Source organism: Chelonoidis abingdonii, chromosome 1, assembly GCF_003597395.2.
Source record: "Chelonoidis abingdonii isolate Lonesome George chromosome 1, CheloAbing_2.0, whole genome shotgun sequence".
NCBI classification, from domain to species: Eukaryota; Metazoa; Chordata; order Testudines; family Testudinidae; genus Chelonoidis; species Chelonoidis abingdonii.
In genome coordinates this window covers 18,007,136-18,030,544 of record NC_133769.1, presented here as the reverse complement: position 1 = coordinate 18,030,544, position 23,409 = coordinate 18,007,136, and the positions used below count along the sequence as shown (strand labels likewise).

The 23,409-nt window shown below is 42.7% G+C and overlaps 1 protein-coding gene across 3 annotated transcripts in view; it reads left to right on the top strand.

Annotated features, from left to right (window-relative positions):
• Positions 1-23,409, top strand: part of GRM3 (glutamate metabotropic receptor 3) — a 151,628-nt gene that overhangs the window by 103,309 nt on the left and 24,910 nt on the right. For all 3 annotated transcript variants that reach the window (XM_032765805.2, XM_032765806.2, XM_032765807.2), the window contains one exon: positions 5,430-6,285. In XM_032765805.2, coding sequence (XP_032621696.1) covers positions 5,430-6,285 — 856 coding nt within the window. The remainder of the gene's footprint in view (positions 1-5,429; positions 6,286-23,409) is intronic.

Genomic DNA, 23,409 nt, shown 5'->3' with positions numbered 1-23,409 from the left:
GCATGACTCTCCTAGTTTGTATCACTCTCATATTTGAGGTAGGCAGGTGAAGCGTTAGGGGGTCTTTTGCCCAAGGACCCCTACTGGAAAGTTGCGTACCAACTGGGATTTGAACCCTGGTCTCTCGTATCAAAGGGCGGCGCTCTTAACCACTACGCTATCCAGTCACTGCCATAGATATATATATTTGGATTAAGAAAAAATAGCATGAAAAGGCCAAACATGAAAAGTAATTGAAGGCATTATCATTGCATACAGGGATAAATGTGTTTGCTGGCCACATTCTGACCTACATTTGCCCCTGAAAACACTGCAAACAAAACAGTTTCCAAGCTACTTGGAAGGTATGTTGGCAGTTGTGCCTGTTTCTTAGAAAACCTGGGTCCTTGGCTCTGCCAGTGGCTCACTGTGAGATCATGGATGAATTACTCACCCTGCCTGTGTGAAATGTAATTTCTAGTACCTACCTTTTGTTCCAGGAGTGCTGTGAGGCTAAATTCATTAAGGTTTGTAAAGCGCTATGAGATTCTCAGTGGAAGGAGAACAAAGTATTGTTATCTAACAAGATGTCTCATATGTTAATTGAATGTGACCCAACACATGGTAAAGCAGTTATATATAATAACACTATTGTAGCATCTTTCGTACCAAAGTATCCCACTATGCTTTCCAATTATATACATGTATCTACATATAACCGAGCAGTGCAAAATATGTTGGTGATAAGGAAAAGGGGAATTTTTGACCAAAGACATTAGAGCAAACCCCACCTCTAGCCAAAAGTGGCATGGTATATTCGATGCCCGCACAGGGCAGATGTAACCCACACACCTCCTGGGTGTGGTGTTCTGCCCCATCTAGTGGCACCAAGACCACTTAAAGAGAGGGAGAAAATGAGTCTGCACTACAGCCTTAGCTAACAGCCGGTTGGCTTTTAGCTCATGTGGTAGAGGCTCATGCACTAAGCTCTAGAGGTTCCTGGTTTGATTTGGCCGCTGATGACTGGGATCTGTCAGCATTACAAGTGGGGGCTTGTCTGAGATTTCAGCTGGGAAGTCTCTGAAGCTCGGGATGCGCTGCCTCAGCTAGGGGAAGTATGTAACCCACACACCTCCTGGGTGTGGTGTTCTGTCCTATCTAGTGGCACTGAGGCCACTTAAAGAGAGAAAGAAAATGAGCCCACTCTACAGCCCTAGTTAACAGCCAGCTGGCTTTTGTCTCATGCACTAAGCTCCAGAGGTCCCCGGTCTGTCAGCGTTACACAGACAAAATATTATATGTTCAGATTTCATCAGTGCTCAGGAAATCTAGCTCAAAGTGTAAAAGGAAGACTTGAACCTGTGGTTTCTGAAAAGCGTAGGTGTTGCAAACCTGAAACCTAGACCTTCCACCATTTAGACTAATGAATGACAAGAAAATTGGGTGGGAAAACAAAATTATATGTTGAATAGCAGTGCCTAAGTCACTGCTCCTAGCAGTACCATTTTTAAAATGATTATTTTTCTTGTTTTTCACTTTCTTCAGAATTACAGACAAGGAGCCCCTACTGGCACCTTCACTGCACTGTGGTGTGTAACACACACTGTTTCAGAGTGAAAGAGTAGGAATGACGACTTTAAAATAGGCAATTTTTGCCAGGCAAGTGCAGTTCAATGCAAGGCACTTATGGAAATGGCTCAAAGACTCTGAAAGGAACTGGCGTCTCGGTTGTCAATAGACTGATGAATGACAGACTTCCATTTGCACATAACAAGCAGAGTATATATATAGAAAGAGCATACAGCTAGGCCAGCTTTCTGAAACCTAAAGTTAGAGTCCTAAATCCATATTGTGACGTTCTTTTGGGGTTACCTGAGGAGTCTGGTATGAATTACTACACCCTGCATTCAGCGGGACGGTGCCCTGTCTGTTTCCACTAGGGAAAACTCTTCCCAGCCACTGGCTACTGGCAACACAGGCTCCCAGCTCCACAAGCCCCACTCTTTTCCTGTGTAAGATAGCAATTGACACAACCCAGTTTGTTACACTCAAGTGTCCAATCCCCTGTCTGAACACCCACAATGTACACTGATCCTCTGCCTCTGAGGAACCAATGCACCCCACCTGCTGGTTTATTTAACAGAGCTTGAGATAAAAATTCAAACAAAAGGTTTTGAAAACATAAGATTACAGGTAAATGAAAAACATAAAACACAATCTATAGCCTGTACTTATTAACAAGGTACTTTCCTGTCTAATAAGGTATTTCTCACCCAATGATTAGTTCTTCTAGTGCTTGTCCAGCCCATAAAGCTGGGATCCACTGTTCATGAGCCAAGCGCACGCACATACACCCACACACTCTGACACAGAGCCTCCTCTTATAATGGATAACCACTTGGGCCAATCTTCTGCTCTTATGCAATCCTAGGCTATTGTCTCTTAGCACCCCACCACCACCACCTTTGAAAACTCTCTTGGGCTTCTTTTGTCTTTGTGAATCGTCACCCTGCATCTACTCCAGACAGTAAACACAGGCCGTCTCTGTGGTAGCACATGAAATAAACCTGTCTACAAAGTCCCAGAGGACAACCTTAACCACAACACTAGCCATGCTTCTTGTTACAAATATCCTTACTCTAAATTTCTCGAAAGTCCACTGCACTTGAAATCTCTCAGGTGTGGTCTGTGGTCAGAAGACAATTTAAGGTCAAAATCTGAAGTGACTTGATTATGCCATTTTTTTTTTTATTTAGATTTAATAGGTATGATTGGCTTTAGGAAAATTCTTCAACATTTTTATTGGGCCATATTCCAGCACTCGCTACACTAGAAACTTTAAATTTGGTTTATTCAAGATTACTAGCACACAGTGGAAACAGATCTATCTCCTTTCAGTCACATGAGACCCACTGCGAATGACCAGCAAGACATGGCTGTGACGGGTTCAGTCACAGAGACCATTTTGAGACTGTCACCTGACATGCTGAAATTACTGCTGAGCCCATTTTCCAGGCCAGCTTAGGACTCCAGAACTCTGCTTTGTTGAGCCAGACACGCTAGCCTGCTGCAACACAGACCCAGCTCTGGTCCACGCCCCCAAAGCTGCAGGCTTTAACCAAAAATTGCTTAGCAGATCACCTATCTCCAGCACCCAGACACCCAGCTCTCAATGGGATCCAAACCCAAAATAAATCTGTTTTACTCTGTATAAAGCTTATACAGGGGAAACTCATAAATTGTCCGCCCTCTATAACACTGATAGAGAGATATGCACAGCTGTTTTCTCCCTCAGGTATTAATCACTTACTCTGGGTTCATTAATAAACAAAGGTGATTTTATTAAGTATAAAAAGTAGGATTTAAGTGGTTTCAAGTAATAATAGACAGAACAAAGTAAGTCACCAAGAAAAATAAAACAAAAACACTCAAGTGTAAGCCTAATACATTAAGAAACTGATTACAGGTAAAATCTCACCCTCAGAGATGTTCCAATAAGATTATTTCACAGACCAGACTCCTTCCAAGTCTGGACCCAGTCCTTTCCCTGGTATAGTCCTTGTTGGTTCCAGCAGTCATCTAAGGTGGAAACTAGGGGTTTTCTCATGACTGGAAGTCTCCTTTGTTCTGTCCATCCCCTTTTATAGCTTTGGCACAAGGCCGGAATCTTTTGTCTCTCTGGGTCCCCACCCCTCCTTCCAAATGGAGAAGTATCAGATTTAAGATGGATTTCAGTATCATGCGACATGGTCACATGTCCTGTGAGACACCAGCCTCCATTCTTCCTGGGTTGCCCTACACGTACACAGTAAGGCTTGCAAGTAAATAAACCATTACAACCAATTGTCCTAGTCAATGGGACCCATCAAGATTCTAAGCCACCATTAATGGCCCACATTTTGCATAATTACAATGCGACCTCAGAGTTAAACTTCATATTTCTAGCTTCAGATACAAGAATGATATATGCATACAAATAGGATGAACACACTCCATAGATTATAAGCATCGTAATGATACTTTAGAAGAGACCTTTTGCATAAAGCAGATTCCAGTAACATTATATTCACATTCAAAGCATATTTTCATAAAGCATATGGAGTGTAACATCACAATGGCAACAAGGAAGAACATATCTTTTCTCGCCTCCTTCCAGATACAGCCCAAGAGCAACACTGTCTCATAGCTACCTGTATGATCTGGATAGACTGATAGAAACACATTACGTGTCATAACTGCCCACTAGCCAGGGAAACGGCAGTGTGTAAAAAAGCAGTACACTGCACAACATAAATCTCCTAGCAAGTGCAATTAGGGATTATTATCATTATTTACTATTTATATAGCACTGTTGGAGAACATGGCACTGTATAGTCGGAGAGCCATGCCGAACAAATAACAGGTCACCACCCTCGGGGGAGCACTGACCAGAACAGTACAGAACACAATACAGTAAAGAAAGGGAAAGGGTGGGAGGGTGTCACTGCAGCTGGAGTGTGTCACCAAACAGGAGGGATTTGAAGAGTTTCTTTGGAGGAGGAGGCTTTGTATAAATTCATTTGGAAGTCGCTCCGATCATACGGGGATATTCAGTCACATGCCTAATTCGGCCCTTGAAAAATTGAATCACACTGTGCTGGGACAGGACACTCCAGTCCCACCAGTATAAATGCCAAGATTGGATATGCTCCAACCAAACAGTGGTCCTGATGGCACTGGGTCGAATTCTTTGCTAGTGTATATGGGCACAGCTCTGCTGAAGCCAGTGGAGCCAGCCCTTTCGCAGCAGCAGCGAATACAGCCCATTATGCCTCCAGAAGGACTTGGGGCGAGTGAATGGGGCAGCATAAGAACATAAGAACGGCCGTACCGGGTCAGCCCAAAGGTCCATCTAGCCCAGTATCCTGTCTACTGACAGTGGCCAATGCCAGGTGTCCCAGAGGGAGTGAACCCAACAGGCAATGATCAAGTGATCTCTGTCCTGCCATCCATCTCCATCCTCTGACAAACAGAGGCTAGGGACACCATTTCTTACCCATCCCGGCTAATAGGCATTAATAGACTTAACCACCATGAATTTATCCAGTTCTCTTTTAAACACTGTTATAGTCCTAGCCTTCACAACCACCTCAGGTAACGATTTCCACAAGTTGACTGTGCGCTGTGTGAAGAAGAACTTCCTTGTATTTGTTTTAAACCTGCTGCCTATTAATTTCATTTGGTGACCCCTAGTTCTGTATTATGGGAATAAGCAGGACTTCAGGCTCCCTCCAGTACATTGATGCCATCAGAGATAGGGACAGAGTTGGACCTGTAGCCTATGCTAGATACCCCATCCCCTCCAGGGCAACTCACACGGGAACAGCCATTGTTTGGCGCTTCATAGGTATGTTTGGTTCAAATTCGTAATTACCACCCTTTAAAATGTGCCTTTTCCCTATTCCCTCCAGGTTGCAAATTTGCTGAGGCTATTCCAGATCCCCCAGATCAGCTACGCTTCCACCAGTGCCAAGCTGAGTGACAAGTCCCGCTATGATTATTTCGCAAGGACTGTCCCCCCCGATTTCTATCAAGCAAAAGCAATGGCTGAGATCTTACGGTTCTTCAACTGGACCTATGTGTCAACGGTTGCCTCAGAAGGAGACTATGGAGAGACAGGGATCGAAGCCTTTGAACAGGAGGCTCGCCTCCGGAACATCTGTATTGCCACCTCAGAGAAGGTTGGCAGGTCCAACATCAGGAAGTCCTATGACAGTGTGATCAGAGAGCTGCTTCAGAAACCCAACGCAAGAGTGGTTGTGCTCTTCATGCGAAGCGATGACTCTCGGGAGCTTATTGCTGCCGGTAACCGATTCAATGTTTCCTTTACGTGGGTCGCCAGTGACGGTTGGGGGGCCCAGGAAAGTGTTGTCAAGGGCAACGAACATGTAGCTTATGGAGCAATAACCTTGGAACTTGCTTCCCACCCAGTTAAAGAGTTTGACAGGTACTTCCAAAGCCTCAATCCTTATAATAACCATCGCAATCCCTGGTTCAGGGACTTCTGGGAGCAAAAATTCCAGTGCAGTCTCCAGAACAGAAAACCGCACAGAAAAGCTTGTGACAAACACTTAAATATCAACAGTTCCAATTACGAGCAGGAATCCAAGATCATGTTTGTGGTGAATGCTGTGTACGCGATGGCCCACGCCTTGCACAAAATGCAACGGACACTGTGCCCCAACACCACCAAACTTTGTGATGCCATGAAACTTCTGGATGGCAAGAAGCTGTATAAAGACTACCTACTGAAAGTTAACTTCACAGGTAAAAGAAAGCTTTTGTTTGTGGCATGCAGTGTGTGATGTTTGCTAATGTGATTGGAAAAGTTAAATACCTTTATTATTCTTATATTATTTATCACTTATAGGATAGGGATAAGGGCTCCTTTGTGGTAGGTGCTAGAGTAAGATACACTTTTTACGTTAGTCCCCACTGCAGTAAGATACTTACATACAGACATGTGAGAAGTCCTATTGACTATGCACATTAAGGACCTCCTAGAAACCGGGCTCTACAGATCTTGCCATTTAAATTGCTTACAAAATGCAAGAAGCGGTGTGAAACTAACCTATGGAGGTGGCAGAAGGTGGATAATGTGATAATGATACATGCATGTTTTCATGGGGACTAGCTGTGCTCACAATGTAGCTCACTACCTGCCTCACAATTGTCACTGGCACTGTTTAGTCTTTTATTAACATATCACCATAACAAGACAAAGTAGTTCCATAGGGCAAACAAATAGAAAATACAATATTATAATTCCTTGGGTTTATATGTCTATCATCCTCCCTAGGCACATACACCACGCTCACATTTGTGGGAATTATTGAAGTGAGTTGCTTAGGGTTGTTGGACTTGAAGCAGGAATTAATACAGGGAAGATGTATGGCCTGTGTTATGCAGAAGGTCAGACTAGATGATCCCTTTGACCCTTAAATATCACTGCACATTAACCTTTTTCAGCAGCATGAGCAGAGGGAGGAGATAACTCAATCTCTCATGTCACGCGTCCATCAGTGTGAATGAAGGGAAGAGTAATTTATATCCAGATGCTCACCACAAGTAGTTGGATCAGAGAACTCAAAGCCCAGTTCATATATTTAGATTCACACACCCTTACCCTCTCCTTACTTGTTGTCTGGGGTCCCATAAAGGCAACTGACTCCACTTCTGATCTTTAAAATCCCCATAATCCCCCCTGAAAACAGAAGTAAAATACTTAGTGTTCAATATTGCCCATCGGCTGCCAACAGAGAGCTCATTCGGTTACTTCCCTTCTCTATACTCTTCAGCCCGCAGGATTTATGCTCATTTCTGAGAACAACAACATTTTACAGCCCCCAGTCTGCAATTTATTCAGAATCCTGTGGTCCAAGACATATTTTCTTAGCCTCAAGAATTCAAGAGCTGGTATTTAAGGTGCCTTTTGACTGTCTTGTGTTGTTGGCTTTTGGGGGGTTGTGAAAAGAACATAGGCATTATATTGAGCTGAAGGTAGAGTTTGCAACAGCAGCTGGAATGCAGGCTGAGGACTTGCTGATTAAAAAAGTGTTAAAGGTGACTATCAATGATCAGTAAAACCAAAGCAAGTATGGAGTAAATTCTCTTCAACAAGCACTAAAATTATATTGTAACAAGCTGTATAAGAACAGCCATACTGGGTCAGATCAAAGGTCCATCTAGCCCAGTATTCTATCTTCTGACAGTGGCCAATGCCAGGTGCCCCAGAGGGAATGAACAGAACAGGTAATCATCAAGTGATCCATCCCCTGTCTCCCATTCCCAGCTTCTGGCAAACAGAGGCTAGGGACACCATTCCTCCCCATCCTGGCTAATAGCCATTGATGGACCTATCCTCTGTGAACTTATCTAGTTCTTTTTTGAACGCTGTTATAGTCTTGGTCTTCACAACATCCTCTGGCAAAGAGTTCCACAGGTTGACTGTGCGTTGTTTGGGGTTTATGTGCATCATTGCCCTCTAATAAAAGCTGAGTGAAATTTTGTTCAAATGCAGATTCGATGACATCAAATTCTTTCACGACCATGTGCTTATTTCACCAATTATTTGTTTCTTTAAAAAAAATTCCAAAATAATCAAAATGTTTAGTTTTAAAACTTTCAAAATGAAACATTTTGACTTTTTGGTTTCAAACAACTTTTTGTTTCAAAATTTCTTTCCATTTTATTTTCAAATATTTTAAAACATTTTTAAAATCTCCAGATCAAAATGAAATGTTTTTATTTTGTTGAAACAAAACATATTTGACCTGAAAGGATTTTTTTCAACATTTTGATGCATCAAAAAATTCTAAAAAAATCATTTTCAGTCTAACTAGAAAAGATTTTTTAACTTTTTGAAATTTCCAATTAACTAAAAAATCCATTCTTCACATGGCTCTACTTCTACTATATGTAATCTCAGCTGTAGCTCATAGGTTAAACTGTTAAAAGCTAAAGTTCCCCAATTCTAAAGGCCATGGGCAACTCAAGCTCTCTCCTCTAGGCCTAAGCAGGCCCTGCTCTCTCTTGACAGATTAGCAATAGGCACACTCCAATGTCTGAAAGTCTCCCTGGAATTTCCAGCCCCTGGTCCACTGGATACGCTCAGAATCCACAAATTTGCTGCTTCCAAAGAAACAGTACACCCCAGCTTACCAGTTTCACCACAGATCACAACTCCACTTGACACACAGCACTTAGATCTGTTTATAGTGAAATCAAGTAAAAGTTTATATAACAAAGTACAGAGATTTAAGTAGAAGTATGGGAAGCAAATGGTTACATATAAAAAAAAACATACCATGCATTCTAGAACCTAGACTTACTTAACTGGATGCTTTCATGTCTTATAAAGCAATTCTCATCCAAATTCTTTTCAGCGTTTTACTGCCAGGCTTGGCTGTGATCTTCCATTCATTAGACAAGTCACTCTGTCAGCTTGCCTCCTTGGTGAAAGATCCAGGGTGTCTGCACTGCCAGATATATCAGAACAATCTGTTTTCCTCATTCATAAACAGGCTAAATCCCCTGCTGTTTTTTCCCGCCCTGTATACTCCTTTCTTGTATATTTTGCAATCTTCTAATCAGCTTCTGGCTAAGTATGCAAATAGGCCTCCATTGTGAGGCACCATGACCAGACAGGGAGATAGGTGTCTATTATCCCTTGTGTGAAAAGAACCTGTCTGAGACATGTCTCCTGCTGGTTAAATGCCTTAAGAATATAATTTTCAGTATAGAACCATAACTCCTTAAATATTATCTGTACCTATATTTTGCCGGGATTATGCTGATCAGTGGGCTACTTGGTAGAGACCTCAGATGCCACTTTTAGTGAATTATTTTGCATCAATCTGACCTAAGGGATCATTGTAAAATCCAGTGTGTCCCCTGTGCCAAGATGTCCCTGCATCACAGTCCCCTGTAGCACAGTCATGGGATGTTGGTGTTGGAGGATCTGGCTACAGTGCTTGCTGTTGTCTGAAGCTCTGAATAGCCATGGTGTACAAGCAAGTGACAGCCACAGAGTCCTACATGCCTTTTGTATTATGCACTGTAGCACTGAGACTGGATGATTTAGTGGATTGCACATGCCATGCAGACCCTTTTATCTCTAGGTCCCATCAAATGTAGGTTAGTGGGGTAACCAAAAATTCGTATGACAGGATAGCAGTTCAGTGGGATATGTCATTGAATTGGTGGTGTCTGTCCACTAGTCTAGTCCCATCATAAAAAATTGCATTACAATTGGCAGTAATGGGTAGCTTCCTTGACAATCTGAGCAAAAGGCACAAGGATTGAATGGAAATGGAGAGTGAACTACCCTCTTACCCTTTCAGGTAGTCTTTGCTAGTCAAGGTTCAGGCACAGTGGGTCAGGCAATATTCATTGCCACAGCATATGCCCTATCTGCTTTATGAACAAACGCTCTGATTTCAGTGGGAGTTAGGCGTCTCAATACTTTTGAGATTCTGGGCCAAAGTACGGGCCAAAGATGCCACCAATCAGCTACCTGGCATGAACACTAAACTCCCCTATTCAACAAAGAAGGAAAAATGCAGCATTACACAGCCACTGAGCAGCAAAGATAATTCTTCCCAGTCAGGGCCGGTGCAACCATTTAGGCGACCTAGGCAGTCGCCTAGGGCGCTAGGATTTGGGGGGCACCATTTTCTTTGGCAGTGACCGAGGCAGCTGGATCTTTGGCTGCCCTGGTAGCCGCCGGCGTTTAGGTGGAGGGAGCTGGGGCAGGGGAGCGTGGGGAGGGTCGCCTGCAGCAAGTAAGGGCGGGGGCACACAGGGGAACTCCCCGCCCCAGCTCACCCCTGCCCCGCCTCCTCCCCGAGCACGCCGTGGCTGCTTCACTTCTCCTGCCTCCCAGGTTTGCGGCACCTAAGCGGATTGGTCCCGCAAGCCTGGGAGGCGGGAGAAGTGAAGCAGCCATGGCGTGCTTGGGAGGAGGGGCGGGGCAGGGGGTGAGCTTGGGGCGGGGGTGGCCTCAGGGCGGAGCAGGTGGGGTGATGGGGAGCTTACCGCAGGGCGGGCGCCTTCACGGCTGGAGGGGGGGAGCTGCCATGGGGGGGGGTCTCAAGGCAGAGGGGAGGAGCTGCCATGAGGGGAGGGCGCCTCAGGACGGGGGCTCGGGGACGGGAGAGGGCGCAAGGTGGAAATTTCACCTAGGGGCATGAAACATCCCTGCACTGGCCCTGTTCCCAGTGCTTCACAATTCTCAAAGGGCTCTGGGAAGTACGTTACAGCCAGACAGCACCAGTCATGCCTACATTCCTAAAAAGTCTGCAGAAACCAAAACACAGCAACAGAGCCAAAATGTAATAGCAACATAGTTAGATGACTGAACTTTGATGTCTCTGATACAGCAAACAGCTCTTGATCTCAGTTTCCTTCACTTGAATATTTATATTTCCCACAACTTGTTTCAGTTGAGCTGATCAAATATACATACCGAATATAAATATAAATATTCTCTGCCTGGTTCATGACTTCTCGTCAGTTCCCTTGGCCATATTGATAAAATAACCTTTCGATGTTATAAACTCTAGGGCATACTCTGCCCTTTCAGGAGTGTTCCTGAGGGCAGAATTTGACACTCTGTTTATTGAGCATTGCACATATGTCTGAAAAACTGAACAATGTTCTCAGCTTTCAGATCACATATCTGAGAGCCAGAAGGCTCAGTAACCTAATTTCCCTAAATCACAGGCTTGCTATGTTTTGCCTACTGCATGTTTTATAATTATTATTATTATTTTATCTTTTTGTTTCGCTGGCAAATATCATCCTGAATTCTAAATGTCAAAAGACTCCACAAAAGAAGAGATTCAAACTAGCAACTACACTCATCTGGAAATATTCACCTTCAAATCACTAAATTCACTTCTGCAATTTCATTGGCTTCCAGAACAAGAGGCGAGATAAGCATTTCAATGGGATTATATTATTTGTTATCTCTGTGGCACCATACATGTGCACAACATTCACACATAGATGAAAAGCGAGTAGGTCTGAGTCCACACAAAGTAACACCACTGAGCTTAAATGGAATAACGCAGTGTGTGAGACGAGCCAGACTCTGTGTCCTACTCCATAGAGTTTAAATCTAATTTGGGAGCACAAACCCAGTAAAAAGGGCCAGATGCTGCCACATTTGCTCAGTACTTCATTCTACACGTAGTCGCAGTGAAGCCAATGGTGGTCTCTGTATAGTAAGGCACTATTTCATAGGAGTTAGGGTGGCAGAATCTGGCCTCCAACTAACAATACAATTATGGATATGATTAAATAAGGATGATTCATAGATTTCAAGACTAGAAGGGACCATTGTGATCATTTAGTCTGACCTCAAGTATTACACAGGTCCTAGAACTTCCCCAAAATAATTCCTAGAGCAGATCTTTAGGAAAGAAACTACCCAATCTCTATTTAAAAATGGTCTGTGCTGGACAATCCACCATGACCCTTGGTAAATTGTTCCAACGGTTAATGAGAGGGACACAATCATCATACACAGGGATTGGGAAGAGTACACCTCTTATAGAGGGCAGTTATTCCATGAAAGCCTGATGCAAATCCAAAAGATTCCTATTGACTTCGAAGGGACTTTGGATCAGGTCCACAGAAAATGAGTTGTTTGAGTTGATGATGATTTATTTGTATTCTGTTAGTGCTCATATACAGCTAGCACACCATCCCCACACACAGAGCCAGGCCACTCATTTGGAAGAACATTGGTCATTCACAAATTTAATGTTTCCTCACTTTTATAGGTGAGTATTATTTACATCAGAAATGCAGCATCATGAACCTGAGATTATGGAAAGAGACCTTTACACCTAACAGATAACACCAGCAGCATTTTAAGTTTCCTGCTTGAATCATTTTTATGTCCCTTATTTTGGGTCTGCATCTCACATTGCATTCTGCATGTGAGCCTTGGCAGGCTGAAAGGTAGCCTTGTATATATTTTTTTGCATGTTTTTGTTGGATATTTAGATTTTTAAATATATAATTTTCTTACTTTATAAAATAGTTTAATATTTATATTCATTATTTTAATGTCTTCACTTCTGATCTCAAAAGTATTGGTGTAAATCAGGAACAACCCTACTGACATTTGTTATCTGTAAATTTTCAGAACATTTTATTTGAGTCTATTTCAGACTATCTATCATTTCTTTCAACGATGGCTTTAGTTATTATTTATTCCTTATTCCTAGTGTATGATTGGTCAGTGAAGTCACATGGGGAACTTTAAAAAATAGGAGATGGGAAACCAAGGCAATTCTGAGGTGGTCATGCGAACACTTCCAGCACAAATCTTAGCACAACTACACATTTGTGCAAATATTCACAAGATTTTCATTTTTCTGCAAACATTCTTATGAATAAAAAAGTCACTTGTATGGAAGATTGATGAGAATGAACAAAAAGGTTTGGGAGTCCTTTTATAACAAATGCACCCTTATTATTCATCTGAACGTTTATGAATGCTTCCATTGAACTATTCACTTGAGCTAGCCTGGAAATGGTTTTCCCATCTTACTAATATTTTCAAGAGTTCACATTTTTTCCTTAATTAGAATAAAATCTCATACTCTCACTAGTGTTTTTAATCCCAAGAATGAAAATGTTTTCATCTGAGATCAACTGAGACCTTTTAAAGTTTCAAAACAGTTCATTTCACTTCCAGTATTTTGCTTACATTTAATTTAAAATTTCTAAACAAAATGTTGTTTCAAACAAGAAAGCCAGAATTTTTTGTTCCAAAAATGTCAAAACAAAACATTTTAATAATTTTGAAACCTTTTTTTTCAACATTTTTTCAAGTCAGGAAATTCATCAAACCTGACCCTGATTTGTCAAGTTTTCGTTTCAACAAATCAGCATTTTTAAAATTAAAAACACATTAAAAAATGCATTGAAAAATTCTTGATCATCTGTAGTATACACTCAGAACCAGCCAGTAGACAACCTGTATGTATTGAAAGCAAATTCAATAAGCAACAAGCTCTAGACAGTAGCTAGGCAGGAATACTTTATGTGGGATCATTGTTCTGAAATTGACCTCCCACACAATTCCCATTATAGTTAGTAGTAATTGGATCTGGACAATGTGTCTTTCTTTTTCTGTTGTTTGATACACATTTTAAACATGTAGAAAGCATTTCAAACACAGTCTAGTTTAGCATCAGTGCATTTTTATTAGCAGAAATTAGTAATAATGGAATATAATATTTCATAGCTTTTATCCTGAGAGTCATTTCCTTGTTTTCCCTTCTTCCTGCCATGAAATCATATTTTATACAAGGACTTAACTAGCTAACATACTATACTTCTTCAAGGAAAGGCTGCGCTCAGGGATCAGAAGCAGAGAGCTTGCAAAAGAAACATCTACAGGCTGGTTCCTTCAGTTGCAATTTCTCACATTATGATGGAGATATGGGAACGTTTCTTTGACCTGACCTCTCCCACACTTTGCACTAACAACGGAACAGTGGTCAGGAACATGCTGAGCCCTGAAAGGGGTGGAATGTCCTAGGTCAAGTCAATAGCAAACCATCTGGTCAACTGAGATGCAGCATTGACGGACCACAAAGGGAAACGTGTCCATTGCTAACTAGCCAGAAAGATGGTATCTGCAATATTGGGCCTTCAAGGGTGAGGGGCATGAAGCAGAGGAAACTTGTAGGCTCATTAGCATGCCATCTAAGGCCTAAACAACCAATTCCTTAATGCACAGGAATAATGGCACAGGGCCTAATGCAGAAGTGATAGAAAAGATGGAGGAAGTTACACATTGACTAGTGAGTGTAAATTGATGTAAATCACATACTGAGGGCTGTACCCCACTTTATCTCACACCTCCTTATCCCTGCCTGTGGGTTATTTTTCTGGTTTCAAGCCCATTCTTCCGCTTGCCAACATGTAATCTAATCCACCATTTATGTCACCTCTAAATTTAGCCCAGTGGCTATAGTTATATAGTGCCTTTTATCCAGAAAGAGCCGACTTTAGAATTGTTGTTCTGAAATGCATGTGCACCACTCTCTTTTAAGTTAATGGGAGTTTCATACTCTATTGGCCCACACGGATGTTGGTCCCTCCATTCACCACAAATGCTGGCACTTGCCACTGTTGGAAACCAGTTACTGGACTAACTGGACACTGGAAATGATCCAGTGTGGCAATTCCTAGGTTCCTAGGAAATGTAAGTACTTCTCTAGGCCACAACCCACAAGAAGTGAAGTGTAGGATACCCAATAGAACTGGGAGCAATTTCAGGAGGGCACAATGGATGAAATTTTCCCTGGTGCAGAAGGCTGGCACTGGGCATATGTATCCACTTAAGTCCTGCCTAACCCCTATTTCTGAGGGCTGGGTTGGGACATAAGTGGCAGTTATGCCCTGCACTGGCCTTCTGCACAGGGGTGAAATTCCATATATTGATTCCCAAGTGGAATTTGCCCAGGGCTTCACATGTATACATCTACTCTAAAATGTTACGCCTTCTACAGCTTAGTGTCCTATGCATGTACCCATACTAGGCACATGGATTCAGTGATGAGGAAAGAATGCCACCTTCCAGCTGATCAGCACTGAATGATGACAAAAGAAATTCTGTTAATGGTAAATAGAAATTTTTATCAGGGAAGTTTGTTAAGCTTATTCTTTTGGTTTGCAAGGACCACTACGGTTTGAACAAAGAGAGAATGACTGTCTCCAACATGGAATTCCAGTATCCTGAAGAACAAGAATCCTCTTCTGAGACTGTTTATAAAAGAAATCTGTCGTGTCACAGTAGGTTTGGAAGCTATGTTGTCACTGCCCTTCTAAGTTCTCTACAACAGTTTTTCAACCTCTGCCTCTCGCTGGTCTATGTTTCCAGCTTTATGCAAGGAAATACATTAATATTCCCTATTTGTCTTTCCCCCTGAGTCCAGTGATTGCTCCTGCTGTTGCTGAACATTCAGTGGAGCAACACATTAGGTGGAGGGGGGAAATTTGCACATCATGGTTTATCCTCTATCCAGGACCGGCGCTTCCATTAGGTGACCCTAGACAGTCGCCTAGGATGCCAGGATTCAGGGGGTGGCATTTTGTGCGCTCCCCACTGGGCACACGGGAGCTTCCAGTTCTGCTCCCATCGCGCTGCCGAAGCAGGACCTTCTGCCGACGTGCCACAGAAAACAGAGGCAGGCAATTGATCAGCTCAATGACTGCCGCTGTCGCCTGCGGCATTTCGGCGGAGGGTCCTTCTTTGGCAGCACGATGAGAGTGGAACCGGAAGCTCCAGTGCGCCCCGTGGGAACCGCACAAAATGCCGCCCCCGAATTCTGCGTAGGGTGCCAGAAACTCTGGCGCCACTCCTGCCTCTATCCTTGGGAGTGGAGGAAAGCGGAAGTATTAACAGGATATGCAACTTGCACGTTGTTGGTAAAAGAGATTTCAATGAACTCTGATGGCATTGGCAGGTGACTTGTCAGCTTTGCATCTGGAAGGATGTGATACATATGAATAACTTAAAAGCCAGTAGTGGGCATCTTTTATTTCACCATCCCTCTATTGTTATTCACTGGTGTGCATAGTGTAACTTCACATCTGAACTGGCTGACTAGGCATTTTGGACACTAGTAAGATGTTTCCCTGCATGGTGGTTTAACCACTTATGATATTAGCTGTAATTCCTACATCTTGTGTCTAAGGCAGGAAAGATCCCACAGAAAAGGTATTGACTAACCCAAGCCCCAATTTAATAAGGCACTAAATCAGAGGTTCCCAAACTTTAACAACCTGTGAACCTTTTTCACTAAAATATCAAGTCTCGCGATCCCTTTCTAAAAATGAATATTTCCAGGGATTTTCTCCTCTACCTGAGTATAAATTATAAAAGCAGCAATCTTGGAAATATAAAATTTGTTTCTATGACACACTTATTACACGCTATTTATTATTATTATTATTATCATTACTACTATTTATCATTACAGTATTTTTATTACATTATAAAAATGGCAACAATCTTCCAAGATCTGATTTTGTAGCTTGTATCACTTTGAATAAGCCTGTTATGAGACAAGGCTCCTATGTTTCATCAAGAAGCATCAGATGTGAAACAACATGAAGGTATTTAAGAAGCCAACTCAAAGAGTTCCTCCTACACAAGCATTCAGGGCTTGAGCAGTCCAGGCAAACAACGCACGTTACAACAAAGCTTAAACTTGTTCTTCATAATAATTTTAAAAACAATACTAGCTGCCTATTTAATTTTAAAAACAGCAAAAAATATCCACCTCCCTTTCCATTTCGTATAAGGAGTCTTGAAGTTTAAATCTCCTCAGTGTGATTGATCTGCTTACTTTGATCTGCTTAGCTCTTGGAAGTCCAGGGGCTCCAGGCTGCTGGCCCCGTGCTGCCTGGGGTCCCTAGGGACAGCTCTGGCTGCCATTAGGGAACTTTTTCCTGAGAACCTCTGTAACATTTAGCGAACCCCAGTTTGGGAACCACTGCACTAAATGTATGTGAAGAGTCTCACTGCAAGCATGAGCTCACTTGATTCTCCATTTGGAGTCTATATGCTCACACCTCCTCTACACTCATGTGCATGGCAAATTCACCTTAGAGTAAGCAGCTGTGTACAAAAAAAAATTCTGGGAGTTGAACCCCTGCATGTTGTGTGGGGGATTATTATGGGGTGTTGAATCTGTTTACATTTCCAAGTGAAACTCAGGTCATCTTTCCTTTCCACCAATATTACACCCACTGTCCCAACCACAGTAATTGATCTGCTGAGTTACCCTCTTCTCCATCTTAGCATGTCCATTCCCCCCTGTATGGGCACGAGGGTTACTGTACCCAGAACAACATAGCATTGTGTCGCTATTCAAACTGTACAGCATTCTCTTATCCTTTATACGAATGGCATTTTACATTTAAGCTTAATTACCTTAAAGGGATTGCTCTGCTTGGAGTGCACTATATTCTCCTATTGGAAACACAATTTCCCTTTGCAAACATTCTCAGAATTATCAAATTGTATAGTAACTGCCGGAGAATTTTTGGCAGTTTTGTAAAAAAAAAAAAACAACCACAAATATTATTGCATTACAAGTTAAAAAATCCACATCTGTCAAATTTGGGAGCTCCTTTATATCAAGTCAATTAGACACTAACAGACACAGAGTCTATTTCAAGGTTCATTTGGTTCCTATTTCTAAAGTCTGAAACTAGCTAATTAAACACATTTTGAGCATTCTCTAGAAACATCTCTCTAATCCTCCAGATCCCCCACTCATGAGAAAAATGTCTTCACCATCATCATGCTTCAATATCTTAATCTCTGAGTCTATTCAAATTCCCTTCAGGTTTATCCAAAGAGACACAGATTAAGAAGGACTGACTGAATGTGATAGATATTCAGCGCCTAACCACCCATCTTCCATTATATGCAAATACAATCTGTGGGCTAGATTTTAAGGGAGGAAGGGATGGTGCATAAACTGCAGAACTGCAGGAGCAGCCCTTAGGGGCACTGTACTTCAAAGACACAGGGGTGAAAAGGGGATGTTGGTACATTACCACTGGCTTATACCAGCAGCACATTACGGCACAACCTCCAGGCCAGCTTGGCAACACTAGTCAGTGCATTGGAGAAGCTGAGCCAAAGTTCTACCCATCCCTCTTCCCACCAAATTCCAACTCACTGCTCCAGGGAAGGAGTAAATGGACATGCCCCTGCTTAGACCTTCGTACTTGGTCCAACAATCTGAGTAGCTTGTGTAGAGTGTGAACGAGTTTCTTGCTTCCTTGCATAGGGCACATAGTCCAAGTCAGAATCCAGGCCTGTGTAAGCAACTTTATAATCCTCAGCATTTGTACAAGCACAGTCATCAGTCTGCAGATTGATTTAAAGAATCACAAAGGATTTTTAAAGACCTGCTTAGAATATAGCTTTCCCCCTCCTAAAGTTTCACACCGTCACCCTAAAAAGGTCCATAATTCTTCATAATGGGATTGGGTTCCCCTTGCTCATGTTTACAAAACAACTAGTTGGCCTGAGGGAGGAGTTAGACTGTTTAAAGTCAGGCTTTAATTTCCTTTGTAATTACCAGTTGATTGCTAGTATAAATTCCCTTGCATGCTTGCTGCCTTTTGTGCCAGCCATTTCTGACAGTGAATAATCTTAACTTAAAAGCCTGATATCAATACAGAGGCATCACTGCTGCAATCCCACAGTACATTCCCATGGCTTGTCAATTATCAGCTAAACAGAATTCTTTAACAAAATTAGACTTAATATTGCTTGATTTTTAAAAATTATATTAATGCCATTTTAATTTTGAGGATTTATGAGATTTTTTTCTTACATTTTTAAAAATATGTAATCTTTTTTGGTAATGTTTCTGTTTCATATTTTCCATGTATCAAACTGAATATTCTTTGATAAATCAGCTCCACCAGCAACTTTCAAAATGTCCTGAGTAAGAATGATGTGATGAGAATAAGATCACGTTAGTTATGGGTTGCCACCTTGCAACCAGCCAATGGTTCCTCAAAAGCAGAGGCCCCAAGGATCATGCAAGTAGGTGGACAAGATAGAAGGGAAAACAGAGACCATTGTTTTCATGCAAACAGGTCATAGCAGAGACAGCTAGTGAGTTTGCCCGACCTAAGGCCAGGTCTAATTTATAAAGTTTTGTCTGCATAGTTATATCTGTCCAAGAGTGTGATCAGCTGGCAGAGCTGGGCAACAGGACCTGCTTTCAGGAAAGACACTGCTTCTTGCATGTATCTCTGACAGCTCATACAAGCTGCTATCACTTGGTACGTCTACACTGCAATTAGCTACCTGTGGCTGGCCCATGCCAGCTGTCTTGGGCTCATGCGGCTACGAGGCTGTTTAATTGCAGTGCAGACATTGTGACTTAGGCTGCAGCCCGAGCTCTGGCACCCTCCCACATTGCAGGGTCCTGGAGCCGGGACTCCAGCCCAAGGTTGGACGGCTACACTGCAGTTGAACAACCCCTTAGCCCAAGCCCAGTGATCCCAAGTCAGCTGGCCTGGGCCAGCTGCAGGTTTTTGTTTGCAGTGTAAACATACTCATTTTGGCCTGCCACTAATGAGGCCTTGTCCCCTGTTGAGACTAGGCTAGGCATGACTTTCCTGTTTGACTCTCTGGGCTTGTCTACACTTCAGCGTAGACACTGCCCACATGGACAGGAGGAATTCTCCCATCAGCGTAGGTAATCCACCTTCCCAAGAGGTGGTAGGTAGGTCAACAAAATAATTCTTCCCTCGACCTAGCACTAGCTACACGGGGACTTAGTTCAATTTAACTGCTCCACTCTGGGGTGTTGATTTTTCACACCCCTGACAGACCAGGTTAAACTGACCTAATTTTCTAATGTAGGCCAGGCCTCCATTAATGATCATGTGAGCATTGACAGTTGCACGTTCAGACTCCCAACAGCAAGTCAGTTAAGATGCTTAGCTGAAATGTGAGCCAGGGAGCTGAATATAAAATCTGATCAGTCACGGCTGATAGTAAGGTTACACTGATAAAGGGTTAATAAGTGTTATATGATAGACATGAGCAGAATGTGGTACAGATAGTTATAAGCACATCAGGACACGGTGTCATAGGTGATGTTTACAAGCAACCTCCTGGTCACTATAACACTTGAATTGGTCTTTTAAATCTATTAATTATTTACTAATCCTTTATAAAATATTTGTAAACGGATCTTAATATAAAGTGAGACCATTTGAGCAGTAGTGCAGAGAATACTCTGGGTGTGAGTCTAGTGTAAATCAGGAGTAGCCCTGGTGAACTCGGTGAAGTTACACTGGTGTAGAAACAAGTGCCAGTGAGCTCTGATTCGATGCTCTGCGTGGTTTGAAATGTAATCACACACGAAATAAATCACTTCAACTTCACCAGATTGTATGTAGCTAAATCAAAGAGAATGAAAAGCTAAATTAACTCTTTGAGTCCTACAGGATACTTTGTAAGGCCAGAGGAGCCCATCAGCCCCAGGCACCACGCGTCTTGTTGTATTATCAAGGATCTTCCTTATAAGGCATTGCCAAGACAATTAATAGGCCCCTGAAATGGGGAAAGAAGTTAATAGAAAGAACAGTTTTCATATTATCTACTTGCATAAATGTCTTCTTTTCCACACTTACATCAGCTATTTGTAGTTTTTCTAGCACCATCTAGTGCAACTAAAGGGGTTTTACATAACTTTCTAGGAAACTTCAGCATTCCACAGATCTAATCAGTTCTTTACCTTTTCATTTCCAGATTAGCTTCAGAAGGTGCCACTTACCACAGGGCTGTGGGGCCAGCAGGCTACTAAGGAAGGTAGCTTTAGTATGCACAATATGCATTCCTACATTTGTTTCTGAACCACATGAAATCAAGGCTTAGGAAAGGGCAAGGCTGAGAATATGCAACGCTTTTGTCAAGGCATGTTATTAATGAGCTGTCTCTGCGCCATTGAGCTCTGTCTCTAATCTGCACCTTGTTTTGGAAGATTACATACTGCAAGCTCAGAACAGCTGTTTATTTTATTTAAGACACTGTATCTTCTCCGATTTAGGCATATCTGCTGTTATTTCCACTCAGGCTCAGCTGCTACAAGTGTTATTTTCTCTTAAGTGACATTTATACGTTAAGTACTGTGCCAAACACATGCTAGGTAGTCTGCAGAATCCATCCTTGACCAAAGAGGTAACTGCCTACGCATAAAACCATATCTAACAGCCTGCTTCCAGTCTGCTCAAGATGAAGCTTGTCTCTTTTCTATAGGTTCAGCTTTCCCATAAGAGTTGCCCAGTACCTAATATACTGAAGCCTCTTCTCTTTCACCTTCCTCTCATATATGCAGTGAGATCCTGCAGTTTCTCCATCTAGCTGGCCCCATGTGTGGACCTGGAGGCATTTCAGAGTGAAGAATTACCACACCAGCCTTTAACTTAACCTTTTCCCCTAATAATGTGCATTCCACTACTAAGACTTCTCTCCTACATCTCCCTGCATCATGGGTGCCTACTATGTACCATCAGTACTATGGCTGCAGGCTCCTCCACAACACTCACTAGACATTTGTTCAAATATCTTGTGAGATCTGGCACGTTAACACCCAGAAAGCTTGTCACTAAATTATCCTCACAAGCGCCACATACTCAGCTATCAATATTTCTGCTGTTCGGATTCCTATCGCCACAGCCACTCTGTGTCTCCCAGCTGTAACCTCCATCTCCTGGAGCAGCCTCTTTGGTGTCTGATTTGACTCCTACGTGGGCATGTTAGTTCCATCTGAAGGAGTTTGTCCATCAATTCCACATTGGCTTCTCCCATCCTGAGCCAGGCTTTCTCAACTGGATGATCAGTGCAGCCTGTTCTAAGTAGGGTCTATGCTGTACCAATGGGCAGTCTCTGTAAATCCATTTCTCTCAGCTCCACAGATTCAACAATACTGGACCTGCGCTAGGCTCCCAGGCCATGAGCTGTTTGCACCAAGCACATAAATGCATCACTTGGCCGCAAGGCTAGGAGATGTACCTTCTACAACCTGTGCAATAAACTGGGCAGCTCTTCTTTTCTGAAATATGTTACTGGCATCCTACCTCTATGTTTAGTCTGGTGGGGTTTGCTCTGTAACTGGGCACTAGGCAGAACTAGATAATACCTTTAAGTGCCTTTAAATTATATATTGTTTTGTTGGTTACTTGGTTTACAGATTTTACTTTAGTTAACCCTTTTTGCATAGGTGTAGTTGGGCATTGTGAGGAGATAGACTGGGTTCTTTGAGGCCTCCTGCTGGAGGCCTTGCAGTCTTACCACACCCCGCTCCCCAGAAAGGAGCAATGAAAGTGGGTCCTCCAGACCTGCCTAGAAAGACTGCAGGGAAGCAACCAATCAGAGCTCAGCTGGCTCAGTTAAAAGGAGCTGCAGGGCGTTCGCTGATCATTTGTTTGCTGGGACCAAATAGGTGGGGAAGGCTCTGCAGGCAAGGAGGCCTGGGAGAGACCCGATACAGGCTGGGAACTGACAGAGAACCCTGAGATAAGGGTGAAGAGGAAGGGGCTATGTGGGTACTGGCCCAGGGAATAGCAGTTGTAGTTATTAAAGGAAGCAGCATGTGGCTGCTATTTGTAGGGTCCCTGGGTTGGGGCCCAGAGTAGTGGGTGGTCCAGGTCCCCCCATGGATCACTGGGGAAGTGGCCTAAGCCCCAAGAAGGAGATAAGACTCACTACTGAAAGCCCAAAAAGAGGCTAGAATTTAAACAGGACAGCAGAGAACCACTGAGGACAAGGAGTCTCCAGGGAGAAAGCCCTGGGTTCACTGCTCTAAACCAGGACAGGCACAGACTTAGAGCTAACCCAGAAGGAGCTGAAAACTGAGCCCAGAGACAAGTCTAGAAACATCAAGAAGGGCACATGGACATGCCCTGTTGGACCTTATACCCTGGAAAGGGTTCCTTCATGCGTTTAGACTCCGTGTGACATAGCCAGAGGACTGAGTCACTAAACACCCACCTGATGCGGTTAACAGCCAACAGGAGCAGAGTGCGTGAGTGTGCAGGTTCACACCCAACTGACAGGAGGTGCTCACGAGAGGTGAGTGTCCCCTGTCATAGGCACACAAAATGCAAGATAAGGATGAATTCAAGAATACTGCTGCAAAGATCATCTTTTTTTATTACCTTCCAAGAGACAGGAGAGATTAGTTAACTGAGCTAATACCTCTAGAAATAGCTGTTTTAAAGATTGTGACTTAAATCCCCAAATTAACTGTCCAAATTAATTTTAAAATTGAAACTGGGAAAATAAAGAAGAATAAAATCCTTGCTGAGTGACTCATTAGT